The sequence below is a fragment of the Gadus macrocephalus genome, chromosome 13, assembly GCF_031168955.1.
Source record: "Gadus macrocephalus chromosome 13, ASM3116895v1".
Taxonomy (NCBI): domain Eukaryota; kingdom Metazoa; phylum Chordata; class Actinopteri; order Gadiformes; family Gadidae; genus Gadus; species Gadus macrocephalus.
In genome coordinates, this window is record NC_082394.1 from 5,251,315 (window position 1) to 5,265,710 (window position 14,396).

At 54.3% G+C, this 14,396-nt stretch overlaps 3 protein-coding genes across 4 annotated transcripts; 2 read left to right on the forward strand and 1 right to left on the reverse strand.

Annotated features, from left to right (window-relative positions):
• Positions 1–39: 39 nt before the first annotated feature.
• rft1 (RFT1 homolog) lies at positions 40–6,320 on the forward strand. The gene is made up of 10 exons (XM_060068453.1): positions 40–320; positions 434–519; positions 685–807; positions 1,302–1,593; positions 2,104–2,238; positions 3,272–3,532; positions 3,928–4,072; positions 4,508–4,613; positions 4,923–5,172; positions 5,535–6,320. The coding sequence occupies exons 1-10, from the start codon at positions 258–260 to the stop codon at positions 5,697–5,699; spliced, it is 1,626 nt and encodes a 541-aa protein (XP_059924436.1). The 5' UTR covers positions 40–257; the 3' UTR covers positions 5,700–6,320.
• Positions 6,321–6,633: 313 nt separating this feature from the next.
• On the forward strand, positions 6,634–9,008 carry mustn1a (musculoskeletal, embryonic nuclear protein 1a). Its single transcript, XM_060068572.1, has 3 exons — positions 6,634–6,890; positions 7,005–7,131; positions 7,727–9,008. Exons 1-3 carry the CDS (start codon positions 6,882–6,884, stop codon positions 7,825–7,827), a joined length of 237 nt encoding a protein of 78 aa, XP_059924555.1. The 5' UTR covers positions 6,634–6,881; the 3' UTR covers positions 7,828–9,008.
• Positions 9,009–9,442: 434 nt separating this feature from the next.
• On the reverse strand, positions 9,443–14,247 carry ruvbl1 (RuvB-like AAA ATPase 1). Of its 2 annotated transcripts, none has more exons than XM_060068489.1 (10): positions 13,930–14,247; positions 13,365–13,451; positions 13,078–13,210; positions 11,979–12,130; positions 11,811–11,900; positions 11,133–11,282; positions 10,935–10,998; positions 10,573–10,771; positions 10,155–10,257; positions 9,443–9,880 (listed from the first exon to the last, which is right to left on the reverse strand). In XM_060068489.1, exons 1-10 carry the CDS (start codon positions 14,074–14,076, stop codon positions 9,629–9,631), a joined length of 1,377 nt encoding a protein of 458 aa, XP_059924472.1. In that variant the 5' UTR covers positions 14,077–14,247; the 3' UTR covers positions 9,443–9,628. The 2 variants fall into 2 exon arrangements, with proteins under 2 accessions (XP_059924472.1, XP_059924473.1); XM_060068490.1 differs by lacking the exon at positions 13,930–14,247 and adding an exon at positions 13,732–13,755.
• Positions 14,248–14,396: the final 149 nt, after the last annotated feature.

A 14,396-nucleotide genomic window follows, 5' to 3' on the forward strand; every position in this document is an offset into this window, starting at 1 on the left:
GCGTAGCGGAGAGTGACGCTGGCCCCTCTATGTTATCACGCAGAGTTTCCTCCACGTCATCACGCAGACTGTGTACGGAAGTGGGGACTCCAGTCTCCTGCCCACATTCATCCACACAGGATAAGTCATTCATCACTGCATTACTTTATGACTTGTTTAGAATATGTCCGTAGTATATCTTAATTTTTTTTCGAAATGTTAGAGCTGTGAGTCTTCACTAGACCCAGCGTCCACCTATCTCTCAGGTGAACCATAGGATGAGCTCTCAGGATGTCCTCCAGGACGCCTCCACCCTGGCGTCCTATAACGTACTGCTGCAGGTAAGTTAACACCGTAGAATATATATATCCCATTGATCGATAAGTGTCATAGATAGATAGAGCGTTTAGACCGGTCCGCTCACCATCGACGCGGGTTCGCTCTGTACTTCCAGGTGATGTTCCGCGCGCTCACCTTCGTGATGAACGCGTTCACGCTGCGGTTTGTATCCAAAGAACTGATTGGGGTGGTGAACGTGAGGTAGGCTGTCTGATTGTCTGTCGCTGGAGCCGATAAAACAAACATGATACTGTGTGTGTGTGTGTGTGTGTGTGTGTGTGTGTGTGTGTGTGTGTGTGTGTGTGTGAGAGTGTGAGTTGATCTGGCTCCGCTTCTCCTATGTTAACCTGTTTTACCGGTGTTCAGGTTGATGCTGCTGTACTCCACGCTGGTCTTCCTGTCCAGAGAGGCTTTCCGGAGGGCGTGTCTCAGCGGGGGGTCTGGACCGGGCCGGAGCTGGAGGCAGACCCTCAACCTGCTGTGGCTGACGTAAGCTGGACGTCCTGCCGCTATTATTATACTACTCTTCAGATTCTTTCAGTTGAGTTCACCTATCCTTGTTTTGCTTCTCTGTTTCTGTCTGTGTGTTTCTGTCTGTGTGTGTGTGTGTGTGTGTGTGTGTGTGTGTGTGTGTGTGTGTGTGTGTGTGTGTGTGTGTGTGTGTGTGTGTGTGTGTGGGGGGCGTGTGTGTTTCTGGCTGTGTGTCTGTGTCTGTCTCTGTATGTGTGTGTGTTTCTGGCTGTGTGTGTGTGTCTGTGTCTGTCTCTGTATGTGTGTCTGTGTTTCTGCCTGTGTGTGTGTGTGTGTGTGTGCTTGTGTGTTTCTGTCTGTATTTCTGGCTGTGTGTGTGTGTGTGTGTGTGTGTGTGTGTGTGTGTGTGTGTGTGCTTGTGTGTTTCTGGCTGTGTGTCTGTGTCTGTCTCTGTATGTGTCTGTGTTTCTGCCTGCGTGTGTGTGTGTGTGTGTGTCTCTCTCTGGCCCCAGCCTGCCCCTGGGTGTGCTGTGGGGCTCCCTCCTGGTGTGTGTGTGGCTGTGGCTCCTGGAGGCCCCCGACCCCCAGGCCGTCCCCCACTACGGCCCGGCCGTGGGGGTCTTCGCGCTGGCGTCGCTGGTGGAGCTGCTGGGGGAGCCCCTCTGGGTGCTGGCCCAGGCCCACCTGCTGGTGCGCCTGAAGCTGGGGGCCGAGAGCCTGGCCCTGGGGGCCAAGTGCCTGTTCACCGTGGGGCTGGTGGTCCTCGCTCCCCAGGGGGGGCTGTACATCTTCTCAGCGGCTCAGGTAAAGAGGTCCGGGCCTGCTGTGGGGTTCACAGGGGGTCTGTGGGGTACACAGGGGGTCTATGACTGTGGGGGTCTGTGGGGTACACAGGGGGTCTATGACTGTGGGGGTCTGTGGGGTACACAGGGGGTCTGTGGGGTACACAGGGGGTCTATGACTGTGGGGGTCTGTGGGGTACACAGGGGTCTATGACTGTGGGGGTCTGTGGGGTACACAGGGGTCTATGACTGTGGGGGTCTGTGGGGTACACAGGGGTCTATGACTGTGGGGGTCTGTGGGGTACACAGGGGTCTATGACTGTGGGGGTCTGTGGGGTACACAGGGGGTCTATGACTGTGGGGGTCTGTGGGGTTCACAGGGGGTCTGTGGGGTACACAGTGGGTCTATGACTGGGGGTCTGTGGGGTTCAGTAGGGGGGTCTGCTCTGTCGTTCAGCTCAGGGCCGTCTTGAAGCAGGGCGTCTGCTTGTCTTCCAGCTGGTGAACTGGGTGTATGTGCTTTGTCTTCCAGCTGGTGTACACCGGCTGCCTGGTTCTCTGCTACCTCGTCTATTTTGTTCGCTTCGTGGGATCTGAGGAAGCGAACAGGAAAGGTTTTCCGATAAAGACGGTGGGAGCTCTGCTGCCCCGCTCGGCCCCGGGAGAGGTATGGCTGACGGCCATCATTATACACATTCACCAGGGTACTACATCCATCATTATACACATTCAGCAGGGTACCTCATCCATCATTATACACATTCAGCAGGGTACCTCATCCATCATTATACACATTCACCAGGGTACCTCATCCATCATTATACACATTCACCAGGGTACCTCATCCATCATTATACACATTCAGCAGGGTACCTCATCCATCATTATACACATTCACCAGGGTACCTCATCCATCATTATACACATTCAGCAGGGTACCTCATCCATCATTATACACATTCAGCAGGGTACTACATCCATCATTATACACATTCAGCAGGGTACTACATCCATCATTATACACATTCAGCAGGGTACTACATCCATCATTATACAAAACCCATTCACCAGGGTACAATGTCTACATATTATGATAATAAGAGTTATTTTATTATTAAAGAAAGCTTGAAACTTGAACAAACCCATTTTCTGTGAGACCATGTGTGTCTCCTAAAACCCTCCAAATGTACTGTTGGACGTAAGCCTGAAAACACCAGACCAATTAGCGAAACTATGAAAAATAAGGTTTCACTTCTGCATGGTAACAGAATTATTGGTAAGTAGCAATGGGTCACAGGGCTTAAGGCGTCAGGGCCTGTCCCTCAGGGGCCCTGGTTCCTGAGGGCCTCTTCCTCTGGGTCCTGGTTCCTAGGGGCCTCCCCCTCTGGGTCCTGGTTCCTAGGGGCCTCTCCCAAGCCCTAACCCCCAGGTGTCCCTCAGGGGTCCTGGTTCCTAGGGGCCTCTCCCTATGGGCCCTGGTTCCTAGGGGCCTCTCCCCAGCCCTAACCCCCAGGTGTCCCTCTGGGTCCTGGTTCCTAGGGGCCTCTCCCTCTGGGTCCTGGTTCCTGGGTGCCTCTCCCTCTGGGCCCTGGTTCCTAGGGGCCTCTCCCAAGCCCTAACCCCCAGGTGTCCCTCAGGGGTCCTGGTTCCTGGGGGCCTCTCCCCAACCCTAACCCCCAGGTGTCCCTCTGGGTCCTCAGCCGGCGGTGGACTGGGCGCTGGCCCGGCTGACGTGGAGCTTCTTCAAGCAGTCGTTCCTGAAGCAGCTCCTGACGGAGGGCGAGCGGTACGTCATGACCTTCCTGAGCGTGCTGAGCTTCGGGGATCAGGGCGTGTACGACATCGTCAACAACCTGGGCTCCATGGTGGCCCGCTTCCTCTTCCTGCCCATCGAGGAGAGCTTCTACGTGTTCTTCTCCAAGGTGCTGCGGAGAGGCGGCGACGCACGCAGCCAGAAACAGGTACGGTCTGAGGAGTGCGCAAGTCTATGCGCTGATCCGTCGGAAAAAAACATGGATGCTCATGCTTAACTACAAGAATACAAATGTATCATTATAATTATAGATTATAAAGGTTAAGGATCTAGTCCTGGAATAAAAGATTTGTCGACAGTGAGTTGACCAACCATACATCTCGGTCATCGTAAGAGAACCCTTCTATGAGAACAAATGCTAATAGTAGTTACAATGCTAGGTGCTTTATGGGTATAAACAGGTATCGGCCGATACTCGAGTTCAGGAATCGGAATCGGTATCGGGAAGGAAAACAGTTTATCGGAACATCTCTACTGTGAACTTGAGCCTCCGTTCACCTGCCCTCCAGTGTCTGACCGCCTCCCCCCCCCCCCCCCCCCCAGGAGGACGTGTCGGTGGCGGCCGAGGTGCTGGAGAGCCTGCTGAAGCTGGTGGTGGTGGTGGGCCTGGTCATCACCGTGTTCGGCTACGCCTACTCCCACCTCGCCCTGGACCTCTACGGTGGCGCCCTGCTGAGCGCCGGAGCCGGTCAGTCCACCGCCGGCTAGAGGACAGGACCCGGCCTGGACCCGGGTCTGGACCCAGTCTGGACCAGAGTCCTCTGTGGGCTAGAGGACAGGACCCGGCCTGGACCCAGGCTTTGACCCGGGCCTGGTCCTAGTCAGTCCACAGAGGGCTAGCAGTCTGGTCCTCAGAACTGGTCCCGGGCCTTGGTCTGGGTCTGGACCTGGGCCTAGACCCAGTGCCTGGAGCCCCGGCTTGTTCCTCAGTACTGGTCCTCAGTGCTGGTCCCGGCCTGGTCCTCAGTACTGGTCCCGGTCTGGTCCTCAGTACTGGTCCTGGTCCTGGTCCTCAGTGCTGGTCCCGGGCCTGGTCCTGGTCCCGGCCTGGTCCTCAGTGCTGGTCCTGGTCTGGTCCTCAGTACTGGTCCTGGTCTTCATGGCGTGTGTCTCTTGTCTCCAGGGCCCGTCCTGCTGAGGGTCTACAGCGGCTACGTCCTCCTGCTGGCCGTCAACGGGATCACCGAGTGCTTCGTGTTCGCTGCCATGAGCCAGGAGGAGCTGGACCGGTGAGACTCACTCACTCACTCACTCACTCACTCACTCACTCACTCACTCACTCACTCACTCACTCACTCACTCACTCACTCACTCACTCACTCACTTATTCACTCACTCACTCTCTCACATTCACACACTCGCCAAAGTATTACCAAATTAAACTACTGCATAATAACTTCATCTGTGTGTGTCTGTGTTTGCGCGTGTGTGTGTGTGTGTGTGTGTGTGTGTGTGTGTATGTCTATGCCTGTGTGTGTGTGTGTGTGTATGTCTATGCCTGTGTGTGTGTGTGTGTGTGTGTGTGTGTGTGTGTGCAGGTACAACGGGGTGATGCTGGCCCTCTCCGTCTCCTTCCTGCTGCTCTCCTACCTGCTGACCGGGTGGCTGGGCGCCGTGGGCTTCATCCTGGCCAACTGCCTGAACATGGCCCTCCGCATCCTGCACAGCCTGCTCTACATCCAGCGCTACTTCCAGGCGGGCCCCTGGGGGCCGCTGAGGGGCCTGCGGCCCTCCCCCGCCCTGCTGCTGGCCCTCGCCCTGAGCGCCGTGGTCACGGCTCTGTCGGAGGTACCGCTCGCCACCGCTACCCCTCTGCAGTCTCCTAGAACACGCCTCTATCTCAACGTCGCAGTCGTTTACCTACGAGGATCTATCGATCGTGCATTAACATGTATTTTACCTTGTACCCTCTCTGCTCTCCTCTCCTTTCTATCTCTCCTCTCCTCTCCTTTCTATCTCTCCTCTCTCCTCTCTGCTATCTCTCCTCTCTCTCCTCTCCTCCTCTTTCCTCTCTCTCCCCTCTCCTCTCCCTCTTCTCTTCTCTCCTCTCCTCTCTCTCCTCTCTTTCTCTTTCTCTCTCCTCTCCTCTCCTCTCCTCCCTCCTCTCCTCTCCTCCCTCCTCTCCTCTCCTCCTCTCCTTTCGTCTCCAGTCCATGTTCTGCTGCTCCAGCGGCTGGCCTCTCCGTCTGGTCCACGTTGCCGTGGGCGCCGTGTGTCTGTCCGGCGTCCTCCTCACCGTCCTCCTCACCGAGACCCAGCTGGTCGCCTTCGTCAGGACCCAGCTCCGCCCCGGGACCCGGGGGAAGAGGACGTGAGCCGCGGGGGGCCGCTGGCCAGACCGCCTGCTGGGCTCCAACATGAAGGACTGAACACCAACCCAGGGACCGTTGGCATGACTACAGTGGACCGTTGGCATGACTACAGTGGACCGTTGGCATGACTACAGTGAGGGAGGGGCTAAACACCAGAGAGGAACTGGTTCCACACAGGCCAGAGCGGACTGGACCGGTTAGGACTGGACTACAGTGGGACTGGTTCCACATAAGCCAGGCCAGTCCAGACCGGTCTGGACCGGATGGACTGGACAGTTGGCGGTACGGTGATGTGTTACAAAAGGTTGTTTCAGGTAGATTAGTTCTGGTTACTAGTGGTTAATCAATCCTGAGAGAATAACGACTAATTAGTGATAAAAAAAGATTGATGAATATGAATGTAAAATTATGCCTTGAAGATCAGTTGGCTTTGATCAGTAGCAAAAAGGACCAAATACACTTTATTAATTTGTACTTTTAAAGTTGTTTTCTTTGTTTAAAAAAATCTATAATTATTTTATGCCTCTCATGCCTCTGAACTCTCGAATGAAGCCTCTGCCTTATTTCATGGTTTAAAACAATCTAATCTATCCTCAAATTGAATAAACTTTTATTTTTTACATATTCCAGGAACCAATATCTTACTATAAACCTTTAATATAGTTGTTCGTTTTGGTTGGTTATGGTTAGTTAGTTTACTCATTAACTTAAACTCTTAGTTATGGTAATTTAGTTTACTCATTAACTTAAACTCATAGTTATGGTTAGTTGGTTACTCAGAAATCCTCATAAGACGCCGTCCCCCTCCATAACGGTGACATCACGATGAAGACAGAACAACACGCTGTCGTAAAGCTCCTCTCCCAGATCAAAGGTCTGAGTATCTTCTGAGGTCACTTGAGTCACGTAAACAGGCAGCTGGTGGACTTTATCCACCGCCTCGCTCCCGTAGACGTCAGGCGGGGGGGAGATGTCCCTCCGTGACCGGACCTTCAGTGATGTCACCTCATGAGGCAGTGGAAGGAGGAGGCTCTGAGCCTGGCCAGTGAACCAGGAGGAGGAGTCCTAGAGCGGACCCACCAACAGATTTATAGAGTCTGGAGAGGATCAGCGGAGCAGACTTGAGGAGACGCAGCCGAGCCGGTTTGGAGAGAAGAATTCATCTCAGGACCTTCTCAACTCGGCATGTCGCAGGTGAGCCGAGCACCAGACGAGGACGTGTTGTTGAGGTCGCTGCTCTGTGTTCCTTGGTGTTCCCCCCCCCCCCGTCCCCCCCTGGTGATTTCCCCCTGCCTCGGCTCTCCTCAGCAGGGGGAAGACGACGGCCAGGAGCAGCGTCTTGCCGTGAGGGATGAGGACCTGGTGGAGGCCAAGGACAAGCTGGGCACCCAGGGGCCCTTGAAGAGCAAGACCTACGAAGTGATGGCAGAGTGTGGTGAGCTGGGGGCCTCAACAGGCTACTGTATGTGGAACATCTCAGACCTATGAAGTGCTGGCAGAGTGTGGTGGTGGAGCAGGCTGCTCTATCTGCAACATCTGAGCTGACGTTTCTGGAGCGGGGGTGGGGGGGTTTACTGCTTCTGAATTTCCACTCCATATACAGAGAAGTCCGGGATTTTGAAAATGGGGGCTGGATTGGGGCCAGAGATCTGACCCAGTGTGTCTCCGGGGGGGTCGTTTGTTTATGTCCACACTGCATACCACACCACTACACAACACTACACACCACTACACACCACTACACACCACTACACAACACTACACACCACTACACACCACTGCATATTACTACACACCACTACACACCACTACAGACCACTATAGACCACTACAGACCACTGCAGACCACTGCAGACCACTACAGACCACTATAGACCACTGCAGACCACTACAGACCACTGCAGACCACCGCAGACCACCGCAGACCACCGCAGACCACTACAGACCACTACATACCACTGCAGACCACTACATACCACTGCTTTCTGGTGTGAGGGTCTCACCACGCCCGTTCTGTCGTCTCCTTACAGAGAAGGCGGGGAAGGCTGCTCCGTCGGTGTTCAGCTCAGCGCGGTCGGGTGGAGAGACCGCCTTCAGCAAGACGGCCAATCAGAGACCGCTCAGGAAGTAGCAACGCCTCGCTCAGTGGTCGTTGGGTAGTAGAACCCATTCTGAAGTTAGCGCCGGTTGATTGTCTGTTGTTGGTATCTTGCTGTGGGATCAGTCCTGGTATGTTAACACCCTCTGCATCATAAACTGTTTGTTGCTTTGCACGCCTGGTATCTCTGTTTTTCTCCATTGTTTACGCGCTAGAGGGGGAGTTATTGTCACCATGGCAACAGGGCGAAGCTCATGAGTCAACAACAAGGAGTATTTCTGCAGAACTCCAAGCAACATTCCTTGTTTTTTTTAACAGCTCTTCTAAATCACACTTTGCACAACTCTTGACGCAAAACCTCCAAATTTAGCACAGTTATCCTAATCAGGGCACGTTTGGTCACATGGATGATCCTCTCGTTACTGATTGGTCTCCAGCCACACCTACTCCAAACCAATTAGCTCAGCTTTCCAATCATCTGTCAGAGGATAAAAGAGAGGAGGAGGAGGGACGATCTAATAATTCAGATGAAACGCAGTGTTTGTTAACCACCCACCATGAGTTAACCAGTTTAACCAACATTGGTTAACCAGGTGACCCACCATGGGTTAACCAGGACATGAGCTGTCCAGCCTACAGAGCTGCTTCCCTGGGGCCTTAGACAGGAGACGAGGTAAGAAACCCCTCAGAAACCCTCCTGTCTGCATTGACTACAGCAGCACTCTGCGGTGACCGAGATAATATAGTGTCTATGCAGGAATTCATTTTGCAACGATTTGTGGAGTTTTCGCAAAAGTCTAACTGTTGATTTGCTTTGTGTGGAGTTTGAGAAATTTGGTATGTAGCCAAACCATTAAGAAAAAACTTCTTTTTTTTTTTAAGGCTAGTACCTCAGGACTTGATGTGAATTTGAATGTCCGGGGGGAAGCCATGCAATATATAAATATTAGTAAAAAACAATGTAAATACTATAAAGGAGTCACCACCATTGACATTATGTAAGAGCTTCTATTCCAAAAAAGAAAACCAACATTCCCCCTTGTTGATGTTATGAGGTTTAAAGTCTCCAGCTGGAGTGTGTGGGGATGGTTGAAGCAGCCGCACCTGGCCCGAGTCAGACCGCCATCACCACACACTCCAGGGGTCTCCAGCATGGCAGGCCGATACTCCTCCTACTCTGTACTGAACCTCTGCAATAAACCCATTCAACACCACCACCATGCGTCCCTTTATGGAGGAGTCAGTAAAAGCCTCCTAGCATCCACTGTGACACCACTGTGTTGAGTCATCCTCATCACTATGAGGTGAAGTCATCTCCACCATGTTCATGTTATTAGGTGAAGTCATCTCCACCATCTGACAAATCATCCTCGTCATCTTCCATCCTCACTCTCTCTTAATTTGTTGTCTATTGTTGTAGGGTTGTTTATTTGCCTTTTGTTTGAGTCTGTACCGTCTATGTATTCCTTTTTGTTCAGCGTCTGAGTACAGAGTAAAGCGCTGTAAAAAATTTGAATAATTTATTATTATATGGAAATGCTGCTCAATGACCACCTGTGTAAAGGGTGTGTAAATGTGTGTAGTCTATATCAGTTATTGTGGTACATAAGCAACTAGATGTGTGCAAATTAAAAAGACCAACAGTTGATAGGAATAGAAAAAATATTTTAATTACAAAAATGAATAAAACGTATTTGCCTGAAACATAACGTTCCGCTGAACAGAACCCGGACAGAGAACCACAGGACCCGGACATAGAACCCCCGGACCGGGGACAGGGACCCACAGAACGGGTCGCCCCCGACACAGAGACGGGCCGACTTCACGGCGGCCTTCACTTCATGAACTTGAGGTGCTGGTCCTGCAGGATCTTGGCGGAGGACTTGGCGTCGTAGAAGAGCTCGTTGATCTCCTCCACCTGCTCGCGCTCCACGCCCTCCTTGCCCTGCACGCGGCCCAGCAGGTGGGCCGGCGTCAGCAGCTGCACGGCGTAGCGCAGCGTGGTCTTGGTGCCCACCTCGCCCAGGTGGGCCAGCGCCTCCTCGCTCACGGTGATGCCCTCCGTCTGCGCCCGGATCTTGATGATCTGTGGACCGGCGCGAGGGGGGGGGGGGGGTTACCTCAGCATCCACGTTACCCCCGGTTACCCCGTTGCCACCCAGACCCCTACCCCGTTACCGTGGTACCAAGACCCTATCCCCGCTATCCCGTTGCTGTGGTACCCAGACCCTACTTCCGTTACCCCGTTGCCGTGCTACCCAGACCCTACCTCCGTTATCCTGTTGCTAGGTACCCAGGCCCTACCCCCGTTGCCGTGGTAACCAGACCCTACCCCGGTTCCCCGTTGCCGTGGTACCCACCTGCTTCATCTCCTGGGGCGTGTACATCAGCGTGCGGATGATCATGACCCGGTCCAGCAGGTCCAGCGGGATGCCGTGAGGGGAGCTGATGTCATCCGTCCCTCTGGAAGGAGGAGACCCGGGGACCACCGGGAGACACGGTTAACACACAACGCAGAGCAAGACCTCCTCCTACCTGCAGTGTGTCCTCTGAGGCTGCAGTTATCTCACACACCAAAGTGTCTCATTATATATAGATAGATAGATGGGTATCATCAGAACCCCTCTGTACTGAATGGATTTTGAATAAAAAAATGTATCCCAAAGGAATCCAGAGATGGCGAGAGATCCAGGCTCCTAACACCGACGGCTCCCCAGACCTGGGGAACCCACGGAGCCCCGAGACAGTGATCGGTCAACAGCATGGCCAGGCTCTGACCTGATGAGGCAGTTGCCCCGGTTGGAGGCGAACACCACGATGGGGGCGATGGCGCTCTCCAGGGCGCGGTGGAGGTAGGTGAAGCACTCGATGTCCAGCATGTGGACCTCGTCGATGAACAGCACGCCGGGGACCAGCTCGGCCACGCCCTGGTCGATGTAGCGGTTCACTACCTTGTTGATCTCCGTCCGCAGCTTGTCTGAGGAGGAGGAGCAGGGGGGGGGGTGAGAGGAGGAGCAGGGGGAGTGAGGAGGAGCAGGTGACTGATAGGAGGAGCAGGGGGACTACTGAGAGGAGGAGGAGCAGGGAGAAAGAGGAGAAGGGAGACTGAGAGGAGGTCCGTCAACACGCTCTCTGCCTACCTGTGATCTCCGTCTTCTTGGGCTTCATCAGCTGGCCCATCATGGAGAGGATGTCCTGGCCCCCCTGGGGAGGGACAGAGCAGGTCAGACACAGTGGGGGGGGGGGGGCTTCCAAAACACACGTCCCACAGGATCGTGTTTGTATGATGTGAACATTTAGAAGATAAGGGAAGTGAAGCCCTGTTCCTGACGGCGTACCTGGGGGCGGGCGTTGGCCACGTCCAGGTCCTGCAGGGTCACGTCCTGGATGATCTCTTTCTTCTTGTGGACGTCCCCCTTGGGCAGCGGCACATACTCCTCCGCCTCCAGGTCGAACTCCGTGGCGAAGGTGTCGCAGCGACCTTGTCTCTGCGGACACAGAGGGAGGGGTTAAGGCGGGCAGGGGGAGGTCGTTGAGGATTAGGGGGATTAAAACCAACAGAGCAGGTGTGTGGTTGAAGTCTCCGGGCGCACGGCCGGGGACGAGAGAGAAGGGGACGAGGACGGGGTTGCTGAGACGCCTGTCAGCAGGAACAAATATGGTGTCCCACTCCACCCAGGGCCACACAACGCATGCTGCAGCCCTGGCCCCGCCCCTATGCCCCCCCCCCCCCCTGTCTCTCTGGCCCACCTGGGCTGATTAAAAGCTCCTGTCAACGCGCTCTGTCAGCACGGGGCCTGGGTTGGAACCGACACAAGGAGAGATGAGGGGATAAGGGGCTGAGGAATGAGAGGCTCCAGCGGACCGAAGAGATGAAGCCTTCAGCAGCGATGAAGAGGAGGAGGAGAGCAACGAGGAGCTCTCTCCACCGGGAGCCTTTCTAAGGACTTGTTGTGACCGGTGGTGTGGCTCCAAAACAGTCCTCTAGTGTTGGTTTTCCCAGACGAGTGAGGTACCTTGACTGCCCCGCTGTTGGCCTCGATGTAGATGACGTCCCCCACCTCCACTCTCTCCTTCTGCAGGCTCTCGTAGATACTGGGGTCCAGCTGAGGGGGAGACAGAGCTGTGAGAGACCTGGACCGCCCCCTGCTGGCCGGAGGAGGGACCCCGGGTCAGCGCCTCACCTTCAGCTGCTTGGTGCCCTTGCCCGTCTTCAGGCCGATGACCACGTGGCTGATGGTCTTCCCGTAGCCCCCCATCGGGTTCTCCGTCTCGCAGGGGGTCAGCTCCGTCACCTCCCCCTCGTACACCTCCTTGGTCTCCTTGATCCGCAGACCTGGGGGGGGGGGGGGCACAGAACAGGGGGGGGGTCAGGGGGGCAACAAGGTGGTACGACTCACACAAGCTGACCTTCACATTCCTGCACCATAGACTTCAAATGGAAGAATGGGACTTCATGCCCAGTGCAGCAACACACACACACACACCTCTCTATGTAAGCTGACCCTTGGTGCGTGCGTACAGGTGGCTGATCTCGCCCGCTGGGGAACACAGAGGCACACTTGTAGCCCAGTGTCATGGAGCCCTTGTCCAGTCTGTGACGACGGATGCCGAATCGGCATCCACCCCCCCACCCCCCCCCCCCACACACACTAATTTCTGCTCTGCCTCCGCCTCTCTCTCCCCATCCTGGCTCCAGTACCCCCTCCCGCTGTGTGGAGCGACTGTGCTGCCGACGACCTCCTCCACGTCACCAGAGAACCATTTCCTCCCCTGTGACAGCTAGCGTCAGCGATCCACACAAAGCCCCTTCCCTGCAGCATCTAAAGCCTTCCTCTGCTGTCAACAGCGCCCGGCCTCTCGGCTCCGTGGGGGGGCGGGGCACCTAGCCTGGTCCGTCAGGGAATTCTTTAAGGTCCCATATTATACCACCAGGTTTGAGTGTGATTAGCCACTAAAAGCCGATTTGAAAATCCGCCTCTTCCTGTGTTTTAGTGACATCACAAGTGGGCGTGTCAACCGAAATATGTGCTGGATAGGTCGGCCTAGCAGCCTACCCAGTGGACTGTAGCAAACGTTGCTCATCTGTCCGTCACCCACATCTAGGTGGACACGCCCACTTGTGATGTCACTAAAACACAGGAAGAGGCAGAATTTCCAAAGCGGCTTTTAACGGCTAATCACACCTGGTGGTATAATATGTCCCCTATTAGAGACAGAGGGGGCCTGCGCCCTGCCTGGGAGAGAGGTAAAGGTACGGTTCTCTTTGAACTGACGACCCACCGATGGCTCTCCTGAAGTTCTCCATCAGAACCTCTGTCTTCTTGATCTCGGTGGAGTAGACCTCGCTGCCCACCATGGGGCAGAAGGGCACCTTGTTGCCCAGCTCCTGCGCCATCGCCAGGGCCAGGGCGGTCTGGAGACACACGGAGAGCACACTTTAGACATCACCTTCCCTTTGCAGTCGAGAGACTCTACAAATAAGTCGCTGAACGTCATTTCATTTAGAGATGATATTTCTGCAGCAATGAGGATGTTGTGCTGAGGGGTCAGAGAAACATCTAGCGTACCTTTCCAGTTCCGGGCGGTCCGGCCAGTAGAACCGCCCTCCCCGCCATCTTCTTAGAGCGGATCAGGTCCACGATGATGCCACATGCCTTCAGAGTCAAAACACGGCAGGTTAACAGAGAATGGAACCGGATAGGGCACCGAAAATTGTACGTCCTTAACAGGAACATCTTTAACTATTCAAAATAATGACACGCATCATTTTTGCACACGGCTTGTTGATTATAATTTGTTTTTAGAACAACAAGCTGCTTGGTTATTATAATCATATTATCAGGACGTCTGAGAGGTTATACTGGCGGTCTACTGGCCCACCGGCACGTCCTATAATGATTAGTAGTACAGTACAGTTCAGTAGTGTTATCAGACCTCTCTAGCGGCCTCCTGGCCCACCAGCCCGTCCTATAATTTATAATATAATATAACCTCTCAGTATAGTATAGTATAACCTCTCAGTATAGTTTAGTATAGTTTAACTTCTCTGGCGGACTCCTGGCCCACCAGCCCGTCCTATAATGATTAGTATAGTATAATAAAGTGTAGTGTATTATAGCATGGTACCAGTACCTCTCTAGCGGCCTCCTGGCCAACCAGCCCATGGGCCGCGGCACCCCCGCGGGCCGCTCCCGCCTCGTCCAGACCCAGGCCCTTCACGTGGCTGTGGACCGCGACACGCGCGGTTTTCGTGGTGCTCTTCACCTCCTCGATCTTCATGGTGGATCCTTGAGAGGATGAGACTCTCAGAAAACAGTAAAGGCTCAAATAAAGCACCGAACGAGCCGCTGGGTTCGGTTTGTATGGTTCTCTTCTCAAGTCACAACACTGAGAACTGCGTCTCCATGCGGGTTACTATGGGAGGGAGCGGAAGTACTGCCTACTGGCCAGTGTTGCCAGATGTGTAATACTTCGCGCTGCAGCCAGTGTTTGCAGATTGGGAGGCAAATCTGGCCCAATCTGGCAACACTACTACTGGCTTCGCCTAAAGAATAGATTGGACCGTTCTGCCGAGCAGGGCCCCATTGATTGGCTCGCAT

Excerpts from the sequence above, each read along its gene's own strand:
- rft1 (XM_060068453.1), top strand. The coding sequence starts at position 258 with ATGAGCTCTCAGGATGTCCTCCAGGACGCCTCCACCCTGGCGTCCTAT. Across the intron at positions 1,594-2,103 it reads ACATCTTCTCAGCGGCTCAG|CTGGTGTACACCGGCTGCCT; the intron begins GTAAAGAGGTCC and ends TTTGTCTTCCAG. Across the intron at positions 5,173-5,534 it reads TGGTCACGGCTCTGTCGGAG|TCCATGTTCTGCTGCTCCAG; the intron begins GTACCGCTCGCC and ends TTTCGTCTCCAG.
- mustn1a (XM_060068572.1), top strand. Across the intron at positions 7,132-7,726 it reads CGAAGTGATGGCAGAGTGTG|AGAAGGCGGGGAAGGCTGCT; the intron begins GTGAGCTGGGGG and ends GTCTCCTTACAG.
- ruvbl1 (XM_060068489.1), bottom strand. The coding sequence starts at position 14,076 with ATGAAGATCGAGGAGGTGAAGAGCACCACGAAAACCGCGCGTGTCGCG. Across the intron at positions 13,452-13,929 it reads GCCAGGAGGCCGCTAGAGAG|GCATGTGGCATCATCGTGGA; the intron begins GTACTGGTACCA and ends TTGACTCTGAAG. Across the intron at positions 11,901-11,978 it reads AGGGCACCAAGCAGCTGAAG|CTGGACCCCAGTATCTACGA; the intron begins GTGAGGCGCTGA and ends TCTCCCCCTCAG.